The 12,401-nt window shown below is 40.8% G+C and overlaps 1 protein-coding gene across 7 annotated transcripts in view; it reads right to left on the bottom strand.

The window, feature by feature from the left end:
• Pde1a (phosphodiesterase 1A) overlaps positions 1-12,401 on the bottom strand; it is a 230,855-nt gene that overhangs the window by 77,903 nt on the left and 140,551 nt on the right. For all 7 annotated transcript variants that reach the window (XM_075984750.1, XM_075984749.1, XM_075984748.1 and 4 more), the window contains one exon: positions 1,737-1,850. In XM_075984750.1, coding sequence (XP_075840865.1) covers positions 1,737-1,850 — 114 coding nt within the window. The remainder of the gene's footprint in view (positions 1-1,736; positions 1,851-12,401) is intronic.

Genomic DNA, 12,401 nt, shown 5'->3' with positions numbered 1-12,401 from the left:
ACTACCCACATCATTTGCCCTCAGGGAAGATCACCAAGCAAACGTAAAGTTAAAAAGAACCTGTGATTTTCACCTCATCATAACTCCAAACCCAAAGAACTGCATTTTACGACCATCGAACCTGTGCCATCCAACCTGGTTGTGAATCTTTCTCTCAGAATTAAGTCCTTTTAACTGTGGAACATATAAAAGTTCAAAACGAGATTCCAGACCCCCCGAAAATTCTTGATTTGTGAAACAAGTAAAATAAAATACTATGTTTGTTCTAACCTATTATCCAGGAAAGGAGAAGAGAAAAAATACAAAATAAAATACATCAGTAGATCACTAACTGAGAACATGGAACAAAGGTGGAGGCAAGACTCTGATGAATCATTTCCTCACATGCTTGGCTTCTGAGTCATACTGTAAGAGGCAAGCACCAACATTCATTTCAGTTCTTTCAATAAGAGACCAAGAATCTAAAAGCACCTAGGCCAGATCCCGACCGTGGATAACAATATGAATGTATTGCCGGTCAGATAACAGTGTGTGTGAAGTCCATACACAGAGGCAAAAACTCCCATCCCACAGTTAATAGTTCTCACTATCGCCCAAATCAGATCTGGCTTAGGTGAACATGAACAGAGGGGGCAGGGCCCAAAGGCACACACTCGTGTCTTCTGTGCACTCTCCTGGTACTGGTAGTTTAATGATGAGGTTGGATAGGTGAGGAGTTATAGGGCCAGGATCTTAATGGATTGTTGGTGTTACTGCAATCCACATAATAAATTCCTACAGTCTGGAACTTTTATTCTATCATGGACTTCTTATGGGTCCTTCAGAGATAATTCATGAGTATACCTTGAACCTTATTTTCTCAGAAATTGTTACTGAACTGGCAGGGTTTGGGCCCTGACTGCCACCAGAGAAGTCACTTCAGAATCCTTCTTTTTCCATCCACCATCAATGATCTTTGGTACACCATGAAACCTCCTCCTGTCCCTTTTGTCTGACCCGAAGTCTGGATGTGCGTGGCTTTGCCTCTGCACAGTCTCTCAGCCCTGAGCTCAGAGGCTCATCTCTTTTCCCTGCAATACTTTTATTTCCCAGTGGGAAAGTCGGAAACCTGCCTCAGTGTTTTCTAAGAGCCCCGAGAAAACGGAGAAACCGCTTAAGTCCCTTGAGTTTACAAACACCTGTGAGGGAGAAGGGATTGGGCTGAGAGCCACAGTGCTGTGTTGACAACCCTCTTCAAATAAATCTTCCTCTCCAAACCTTCTTCAACTGCCAACTGCAAAGCCAGGCTTAGGGCAAGGGATGCTTGACTAAATAAACCCTGTAAGCCCGCCATTCAGCTCTAATGAATCCATCTAACGGGTCTCACACCCCTTTTCTCATAATATTGAAATATGAGGTAATAGGAAAAACTCTTATATTAGTAAAAACTAGTCTCTTGGTATTTACAAGTGTAAGGAAACTGAAAGACCAAGAAATTTAATTATTTTGTTTAATAAATTTACTGTTTGACTATTTTATTATAATCAAGTGTTTGGACTAAAGTATAATTTATTTTAAAAAGAATAATATTCCATTTAAGTAGCTATATGAAAATAAATTCTAAATTTTAATAAAGATTTTTGACTTTTGTTTCACACAAAAAAAATCACTAAATTTTGTTTGTAATATAGGAGGGTCAAAAACAGAGAAGACAGGAGAGGGGCAATGAAGATGAATCTGGAGGGGCTAAGACTCACCTTGTCTCGTCGATATAAACTGCTTCCAGCACGGATGCCGCATATTCGATATTCTTCTTTAGGTCAACAACGTTGACGTCGCCTTTCTCCAGCTGCTTCACTAAGCATCTTAGTCTATATCAGAAAGGGAGACAAGGAGAGGAAAAGATTTTATAACAAAGTAGATCTAGCTCCATATTAAGTACACAAACTAAGTAAAACATTTAACATGACTACTACTAGGTCATTAAACAGAGATATTTTCATTTTTGTATAACTGAGACCAGTTTTTATAATAAGTAATCATTTGAAATGATATTCTCTTCTCAGGACTATTAGGAGTATTAGTATATAGTGTGAGAATCACATTCAAGGTGAATTTTCCTGAAAATTCAAGACAACATGTTCAAAACACTTTCCTAAGATTTTACTTTTAAGACTAGAATTTTGTCTCTGATCATTCTGCTTCTTCAGGGCTGGCCATGTTATCTTCTGACAGCACCTTGACCGTTGTTTACTGTTTGCAACAAAGAGAAATGAGCAACTCTGGTCCATTGCCCCTCTGGTCCAATGCTTCCCCCCCAGGATACTCTTTCTCTGCACAGGCCCACAGCAATGGACTGAAATACCAAAATTCAGGAGCAAAAGAAATCTTCTTGACTTAAATCATTTCTATCTGGTATTTGTCATGGTGATAAACATTAATCAACACTAGTTCACTGCAACTGTTTTTCCAGCCAAGGTGAATCTGAAAAATATTTTCTCTTGACTTTGCCCACAAGGCCATGGGTTTCAATATTCAGAAGAATTTTAAAGTGTGATGTGTGGAGGCCCCAAACTGTGAGCCTGTTTCCACCTTGTCTGAAGGTCAGAGAATTTTAGCTTGTTCACAATTGTTGACAGCAACCAGGGCTACACATTCTGACTCAGGATGTGGTTTCTTGGTTCTTTTGACATTAAGTCATCACCATTCTGTTGTTTAGGCAATGAAGATACCGTAGACCAAATATTCTGAAGGCAGTCATTCCCTACCTCACACCTCCAGCTTCAAAGAAGGAGCAGAAGTATGCTTGCATATCCTGAGGATGGAGTGGATCTACCTGTCTGAGTACTGAGGTATAAAAGTGTATGGAAAACAAACAGGTGATTTCAGTATTCACTGGAACTCCCTTCTGATACCATCCTATGCTTGGTGTTACTTTTCTCGCATCTTTGTCCTTTATACTATTTTTTCTGATCTCCATGCCCCTACCCTGCTAAGTGGTATTTTTGGCAAAGCTGGTCTCCGACAGTGAAGTACAGCTAAGGAAGGTCTGGATCCTGATTGACACCAATTGTAAAATGATAAAGATGAATGTTTGAAGACCCTGAATTTGGAGATAATTGTGATGCATCAATACACATCCAATACAGTGAGATAATACAAAAATGACCTGGAGATGAATGTGGCACTTTGGGAATGTCTATGAATTAAATTGTACAGCACGTTTTCGGAGACACTTCTCTGAGCTGAACTGGAGCCACATGCCTGTCTAGATCCACCGTCTGTCACTGAGCACAGAAGAACATACGCCCTCTCTGTACGTGCTGCAGGTAAGCAATGTGATGAGAACTTAGCTATTCCCTAGGTTGCCAGGAAATTTAATTCCATCTCGGTTTAAAGGAGTTGACAGAACACAACCTACGCTTGAGAACTAGCTAACATAGGGTACCTTCTATTTCCTAACAGTTTATCTTTGATAATTCCCAACACCAGGCTTTAGACTCTGAGAACATTGCAAAAGGCAGTTGACATTTTCCCCACCAGAAGAAACACTTTCTCTGTAGAAAATGTCACACCTTTATTAAAACTTATTAAAAATCTGTGAATTATTACACTTTCATAACATTAATTTCATATAATAAGAGACTTGCAGACACATCACAGAACGAGTTATACGTAGCAGTAAATGAGTTACACGAATCAGCAGAGCAAAGCAAAGCCCAGCTTAAGGGAAGAGCAGCTCTAACAAGCGGCATAAGAAGGGAACGATAAGTCCATCGTGAACCCTGATATACCGTCAGAGTTTAAGAAACACTGATGAGAACGGAACTAACATGTAAAGGATTCCTCATTTATTCACTGAGATGGGACACTGAAGTTGTTTTGGGTTTTGGCTCTTATGAGTAGTATTGCAATCAACACAGTTCAGAAGTTTCTTTCATACACTGACTTTATTTTTATATGTAATTGCTTAGCTATTTCCTCCAAACTCAAAAGCCTCCTTTTCTGTACCGGAGAAGGACTTACAGCAACCTAGAAGATTGTGTCAAATCTCTAGGTATGTCTCTGTGGGTATTTTCTAGTGGAAATTCACAGGCTGGGGGAAACAGAATGATGAGGAGTCGCAAAATTCTCCTTTCTCTGTTCTCTGGCTGGCCTGCTGTGAGCTGGTTGGTTAAGTGTATCTTCAATGTCATGATGGGCTGAATCCTCAGAAACAGGGAATGAGACAAACCTCTCTCTCTGAAGTTGTTTCTGTCAAGTATTGAGATCATAGAGACGAACACATAGCTAACGCCCTGTCCACTAAGGATGACAGAGAAGCAAGATGGGAGTGGCCTGTGCCTGGCATGGTGGCATGCACCTCTAATTGCAGTACTTGAGGTCTGGACCAGGAGAAAGACCATCAGTTCAAGACCAGTCTATGGACACAATTGGATTTCATATGTATGAAACTAAACTTCATCTTGATGAATCAAATATATAATGAAAGAATCAAAGAGAAGAACCCACAAATGGAGTAAAGTTCTACAAAACGAGAGACGTGCTTCCTGAAGGTTACCCACAGGTTGGTTTGCTAACTCAGATGACTGAGTGGTCCCCATGGAGTCATGCATCAGCATCCTGGTATCACTCTGTCAGCATCCTGCTACAGGAAGAGCTGTGATATATGTACAATGAGCATGCCCATCAGAAACGTGAACAAGGTTTGTGGGCAAAAGTACTTTCCAACATAGAAGACTGAAGGACATATAAATTTGGGAATGATTGAGACTCCCCCTTTTTACTTCTCTTGTTTATAAGTACAAAATATTTATTTATCTATTTATATAATCTGTCTATTTATTGGTTTTTTGAGACAGAGTTTCTGTTTGTCACAAGGCTGTCCTGGAACTCACTCTGTAGACCAAGCTGGTCTTGAGCTTATAGAAATCCACCTGCCTCTGCCTCCTGAGTGCTGGGATTAAAGATATTAAAATTTTAATTTAAAGATATTAAAATTAAATATTAAAATATTTCTATACTCATATATTTACATGTTTATTCAGTAAATATATATATGGGTATAGAAATATTTAGATAAATTTGAAGACTATGATATAAACACAGATGTAAAATTTTATTCAAGTTTTCCACTCATTAGAAAATTTGGTCATCATCATTATCATTATTATCATCATTAACCGTTTATGTTTTTTTTAAACTAGGCTGCCAAGTATATTTGGGAAAACACCTATCTCATAAAACCTCTGAGGTTTTTGTCCATGCTTAGAAACCAAATTACACCATTTATTCCTTGCATACACACACTGAAATATCTCCTATTAGTTCTGACCTGAGTCACATGTGTAGCAGACATATTTATCAGTAATGGAGTGCTGAGAACATATGTGTGAGTGACTCACAAGGTCATCCGTGAAGGGATATCAGGAAGGAGCTAATAGGGGTGAAAAAGCACAGACAAGAAAGGGCAAGGGGAGGAACAGGAAGTGAAATTCTTGTTTAAAAATGCCATAATAATACCTGATTCTTTGAAAGATATCAGAATGAAAACAAACACTGACTCAAATGCAACAAGGATGACAAAAATGATCGATGAGATTATTAAAATGTAATTATTAAAATGAAATCATAGAAACATTATGCTAATAAATTTAGCAACTCTGACAAAATGAGCCCCGAGAGACACAAACTACTAAAGCTCAAGAGGAAATGGACACAACTGCTTTGTGCTAAAATAACTCTGTCCTAAGAACCACAGAGTAGTGTTGGAGTCGTAACTCGGTAGAGACGCTAACGCTCCCAGTACCCACGACACACAAATCACAGCCTGAAATCACATAGGACTGTCAGGACCAGAAGATACGGTGTCACTTTCAGGAAGCCCTGCTCACTCTGGAATCTAAAACAGCACAAAGTAACAACAAGGACAACAAAGCCACTTCAGATACTTTCTTCCCTGTTGCCATAGAATTGGTGAAGGATGAGCCAAGGGCTCTGCAGTTTCCTAAAAATTTGTATCATTGAAGAAAAGAGAAAATTGTGGGACCAATGGGTTACTACTGTGATTTTTGAGGACTATGTGCAATAACATTGCATTGTATCTGGGAATTTACTAAGGGATAGATTTTAGTCACTTTTACGGTCTTAAAAAATGTAACATGTAAGAAGATGGATGTGCTCTTTTTCCTTACTGTAGTGATTGTATCGGTGTATCCCTACACATGTGTGTAAGTAATGTGTTTAATATGTCAAACGTGTGTAATAAAAGAGCATGACAAAGAATATTAGTCTTAAAATGTATTTAAATATGATTATAGTTTCCATTTAAAGGAACAGCACAATCCCATTGACAGGCAGTGAAGTCATCTCTCACTATATATGGAAAATTGAGGTTGGGGTCCAGATTTATGGCTCCTCAAATCTGACATAAGCTAGGATAGTCTTTCATGTATTCTGTGCAATGCCCCCATGGTCAAAATCACTGAAGGTTGCTTGTTATCGTTAGTGCTGTATGTGTGGTGTGTAAGTAGATGCTATGCTGTGTCCTTTAGGGCTCCATGAGAGAGGGGAAACCTGTGTGTGTCCAGTTCAGTCGCAATGTTTCCTCATCATCTTCAAAGCACAAGAAATTGAATCAAGAGACGTGGGAACCATGAGCAGCAAGCGCCTGCCAGCTGGGATGAGTGGGCTTTTCTATGTCTAAAATTATATCCAACGTTTCCTCTTCTCTAAGAATATGACAAGTTAGTAAAGTATTTATTACTACTTCAAGGGATATTAGTTTATTGTTTTACAGAAATAGACATTGCATAATTCCCAGCATGTAAAAGAAGAATTCCCTTTTAAGTACAGAGATCGTTAGAAAGGCCTTCAAGATCCACTCCTTTCTCCTTGGAGACAAAACAAACAAAATAAAATAAAATAAAACTGTACAACCGTAACTCTAAGACAGAGCTTAATCATTTACACCTGGTCACTGTTAACAGCTCTCAAGCATTATTGTCTAAATAAATATATCCTAAAGCCTAGTGAATATATTTAAAGCTCTTGTGTCTTGATGAAACAAGAGTCTTTCTTCTACTAATGAGTTATTTACTCAAATCAAGGAGACAGGCTAGGGATAGGGAACACTCATTACAGCTGCACTGGAGAGCAGCTTAACGCCTTAAATGCCATTCTCTTGGACGCTAGAGAAGTCATTTAGCACTCAGCTCAGCTGTACTTTGTTAAGCATCTCTCTCATTTGTCCCTCCTGTCTCTGTGGCTATGTATTATATTCCTTACACTGGAGTCTGACCTACAGAAAGGGACTGGACTGTAAATCAGAAGCAAGGAGGTTAAGAGGAAGGAGAAGGGAATGAGAGGAGTGGAGACTTCATGATACTTGTTCATTCTCCCCAGAGGGTCTTCTTCCTCCCCCAGCTCCACCTCTGTGCCCTCCTCCCCCTCTCCCCCTCCTCCCTCTTCTCTCCTCCCCTCCTCTTTCATCTCCTCTCCTTCTTACCTCTTCTACAGAGGAACCTTATTGGGAAACTCCCCACAGAGTTCTCTTTCAGACTCTCTCTCTCTCTCTCTCTCTCTCTCTCTCTCTCTCTCTCTCTCTCTCTCTCTTCCCCCATCTTTGTCTGTCTTTAAGTCTTGTAATTATTCCATCTCCTTTCTGACTCTTTTCCTGTCTCTGAATTTTATTCCTCTTCTGTTCATTGATATTTTATGTCTTTGGGCATCCCTAAGGTGCCACACTACTAGTTCAGGAAGATTACATAAATTTAGCTTCATCTGTGAATCCGGTACAAGTGTAGAGACTGTTAGTCACTTCTCACATTACCTGTGTTGAATCTGCTTTAGCCTACCACCTCCAGCACACTCCATTGGCACACTGCCTTTCCCTCCTTCCAGGGATGGTTAGTGCAGCCCTGTGGTGTCACTGAGAAGACTGTAGAGGCAGGAAAGCAGAGGGGGTGTTCCTCCCCTAGTCCAGCCCTCTTGCCCCTCTTCACAGAAAGGAAGAGCACTGACTTTGAAAGCTGTTTTCTAGTCTGTCTGTAGTGATTGGTATCCAGCCAACGGCAAGGTTAGAAAAGATAAGAAACCCGATGGAAGGCCTGGGCTGAGCCACCACCTAGGGAATGCTAGACAATCTGGAAATGCTAGAAATCCACAAGCAAATTGACTCTCTCCCATTGGTGGAGCTGGGTACTGAGATAACAGGTGTTGTTGGGAGATGCTGATGCAAAATGAACCAGGAACTTTGTGGTATAGTTTTTAAATCAAACAAAAAGAAAATAGACAAAAACAGGATTTTTTAAATTTAAAATTCAACATGGCAGACTGCTTTTGAAAGGCTTCTGTACTGATCACCATGGAAACTTCACTAATATTACAAGAGAATTGAAGCTATAAACTAACAGCAAGGGCAAGGGGCACAGAAGGGAAGGCAAGAGGGGTTTGACCTCACAGCTTTGGGGAACCATGAGGAGTGGGAGCTGACTTGCTGTGGAGAACCGTCTGGGCAGACAGCGTCAAGAGAGCAATTCTCTAGGTCAGAGATCTGCCTATGAGCACGGCTGTGAGGTTGGTTACTGATGCAGGAAGGACCCAGACCGCTATGGGCCGCACTATTGCGTGTAGAGTAGGCCCCGAAGTATGGGATAGTGAAGAAATAGCTAAAAATACAGAAGAGCATGTGCTGGGGACCTGGTAACAGAAGTTTCTTCTTCAGGATTCTGGAGCTCTAGAGGCTGAGTCCCCCAGCAAGGCTAATCCCTGGTTCTCTTCCCCTTTCCTTGTACCTCCCCTGGCAGGAAAAGCAAAGGAGGGTTTATTCAAAGGCCTCTTTCAGCAAGGCAGATTCCCGTTTACTAGCACTGTGGCCTCAGATCTACTCGCTTCCCACAGGCTCCTCCTCCAGATACCATCATCTTGGGAAGTAGGAGGATTAGATGTCACCATCCAGATTTGGGGGGGCTGGAAACAAACCTAGCAAGTGGCTTGGAACATTTAATTAATGCAGAGCCACGTACCCGCAAGCTTTAAAAATACACCAGCAGAGAAGAAAAATCTTATAAAAATAGATTTTTAGAGAAACATGCACGCAAAAAAAATAAAACTACAGAAAGAAAATCAACATGGAATTTTTCCAATTATAACAGTACACAAGAAAGCCCGATAAACAGAAACATTGCTATGATAGTACCCAAAGCATAAAAGTCTTTCCGTTACACTTGACACTCAGCAAGAAGAAAATTGAGACTTCTAAAGAAGCTCGCGAAAGCCCAGGCTTTCCCCAGAGATGCAATTCCTAGCATAGGCAACAATCCAGCACAGTGTGAAGACCCTGTGAATGTTACAAAAAAAGAAATAAATCCAACAACAACAAAAACTTTGATTTCTAATTTATCTCTTTCTGTCTCTCTCTGTCTCTCTGTCTCTCTCTCTCTCTCTCTCTCTCTCTCTCTCTCTCTCTCTCTCTCTCTCTCCTCCCTCCCTCCTGGGTAATAATATTGTGTTTAGGTATTTGCATGTCTGCCCCATTCAAGCCTGCGCAGGTTATGCCCACGAAGCAGTGTTTATGCTCCCCTGGATGTAACTCACTGCAGAGCGGATGGTGCATGATTGCAGTCCCGTTCCTAGATTCGATTATAGCGGCTAGTTGGGCATCAACCACTTAAGTTTACCAGCATTATTGTCTCCACATTACCGACATTGCTCACGGAAACCATCACATCTGCTACACACCCATCAATAATTCTTCATTCTGAAGACTTTTATCGTAGAGTTCATTTTCTCCTCACCCCCAAATGGTAGAGTTGCTCTGTAGCTCTGGAGTACAGTGTCCTCCCTCAGACTTCCCATGTCCACATTCTTTATGGGGCGCCTGTTTCTAGAGGCAGCAACTTTCTCCTTCCTCAGGTTTCCCCATCTTGGTTCAAAGCTCACATTCTCTAGTACCTTCCAACAAAATGTGCATAGGACACAAATCCTTGTGTCCCTGAATGATATTTTTTTTTCCTTTCTTTCCATTTGCTTGACAGTTGGACAGAGTGCTGTGAGCTGGGAAGCATTTTCTCTGAGGATGTAGAAGCTCAGTTACCCTGTGCCACGGAGTATTCCACGTGGTCGCTGTGTTCCACGGATAGCTACTGCTTTTCTTCCTGATCATACACCGTATCTCACAGGCCACGAAAGCATCACTCTCCAATTACTTTTCTTTCGGTCACTTTTATTTTTGTAAAGGACTCTATCACAATTTTAGTCGGGAAGGAAGGTTCAAGTTGGAAAGGAAATAGGTATGTGTGACAGACATTTCATTATCTTTATACAGGAAGAACAATGTTCATTTTTTGCTACTTGACCATATTAGTAATGATAATAATAATATAATAATGAAGGTTCCAATAGGCAAAACAATGAAAATGGTTTTATGAAATATCAAAATAACTGAATGAAATATCAATGATTAAGCAGCTTATGGGGCAAATGGGCATGGACCCTTTGGTACTAGGTAAAGCTATAGATTGCCTATCACCATAGCAAAAAAGGACAGAGGGGTTTAAGAAGTGAAGAATCACAGCATAATCTGCAGTTCAAGGGTAGATATCCACCTCTGCTCTGGTGACTCAGCCCGCTGAATATGAACAGTCCGCAGCTCTTCCTCACCGTCTCCCTGACTCAGTCCCGCAGCTCTTCCTCGCCATCTCCCTGACTCAGTCCCGCAGCTCTTCCTCGCCATCTCCCTGACTCAGCGCATGACTGCGTGCAAACCAACAAGCGTGTCTTGCACTCTAGGATGCTTGAGTCATTCTCTGCAGAGCTCAGTGTGACTTTTCCTCTTTTTCCGCAGCTGCGGTGTTTTTGAAGGTGTGATACTCCCTCGTGCTCTATAGCGCTCGTGGTGATTTTCCTCCTGTAGTTTGGTTGTGCAGTGTCTCGTGTAGAAAAAAGTCATGCTGAAGATGTCATAATGAGGGCTATTTTAAAGAAAATGGCTTTTCCAAGAAATGACTTAACACGCTTGTAGAACCAATGGCTTTGCAATAACTTGAGAGTGATACAATAAAATAACAAAGCCATATCAAGAAAGTTCTCTGAATGTTCAGTACATAGAAGAGAGGCCAGCCAGCACGCTGATAACCGACCAGTGCCTGAAAGAAGCAGATGCTAAGCACAAGCTTTAGTTTACAAAAGGTGCCAACTCATTCCAAGGAGATGGCGCATGAATAGAATGTTCTTACTTCAGATTGTAACTCAATGGTGGTTAGAACATAGCTTGTGTTGTGTAGAAAATGGTGACCAGAAAGGCATAAGCAATCATCTTGCAATAATGCAAGTGAAGGAGGATGACAACCCACAGGAGACAGTGCTGCCTTTGAGAATACTGGGCTGACAAAATGATTACTTGTCATAAATTCTGACATTTAGGAGATTTTTCTTAAATTCTCTCTTAACCATATTTTTTGCCTGAGGTCTGACATACAAATATATTCACTGGGTTCATTTACCCTGTATACTCTGTGGGGTCCCTGAAGGTGAAGCAAATTCTCAGGAACATGGCAAACGCTTGCAGTTCCAAAGACAGCAGATCTCACACAGCCTGTTGTGATTGAGATTGGTCCTTGGATGAGTGGGCTACAGAGTAACTTTGCATGTTCCCAGGGTTACAGAAGCTATGACTTGCTGCTGGGAGCTTCCACTGTCTTTGTTTTGCTCTTTGACATTGGTGAGAAATGAAATCCCACGCGCCCTGCTTCCTTCTCCCTCCTCACACTCGCACTGCACACAATAATATTCTTTTGATTATTAAAACTCATTTTGTAAGCCCAAAAGCCAACTCCTTAAAAATAAAATTTTGTATTCGGATTAGTAACTAAAAGTGTTGATTGTTAAAGTAGACTGAAGCTCCTCAGGAGGCTGTAACTTTCTTTTTGTTGTTTTTTAAGGCAGGCTTTCTCTGCTTAGCCCTAGTTATCCTGGAACATGCTCTGTAGACCAGGCTGGCCTCAGACTCATGGAGATCTGCCTACCTCTGCCTCCCAGTTGCTGGGATCAAAGATGTGCACCACCACTGTCCAGAGCACAACAGCCAGAAAACCTGTGCTGTGTTAGGTACTGGGAGAAGCAGAATCTTTTTTTTATAGAAAGATGGGCTACACCTTTCTGATAGCCAAACTTCCAAGAGTATAAAAGCAACATAAATTTGATTTAAAGATGGGAGAATAGAGAAGGAGATGAATCTGGGAGAAGTTGGGTGATGATCAAAATCCTCTATATAAAATTTTCTATAAGCTAATAAAGACAAAAAATAAAAAAAGCACACGTTTTTCCTTCTATTCTTCCACGAACACAGAGTGATGCTAGATAAATCACTCGAAGATTCCTTTGGTGTTCAGACTCTGAATTGTTTTTATTGATCTATACAA

This window comes from Microtus pennsylvanicus, chromosome 9 (assembly GCF_037038515.1).
Source record: "Microtus pennsylvanicus isolate mMicPen1 chromosome 9, mMicPen1.hap1, whole genome shotgun sequence".
In the NCBI taxonomy this organism is placed as follows: Eukaryota; Metazoa; Chordata; class Mammalia; order Rodentia; family Cricetidae; genus Microtus; species Microtus pennsylvanicus.
The sequence above is the reverse complement of the archived record's forward strand: the minus strand, read 5'-3'. Positions and strand labels throughout refer to the sequence as shown.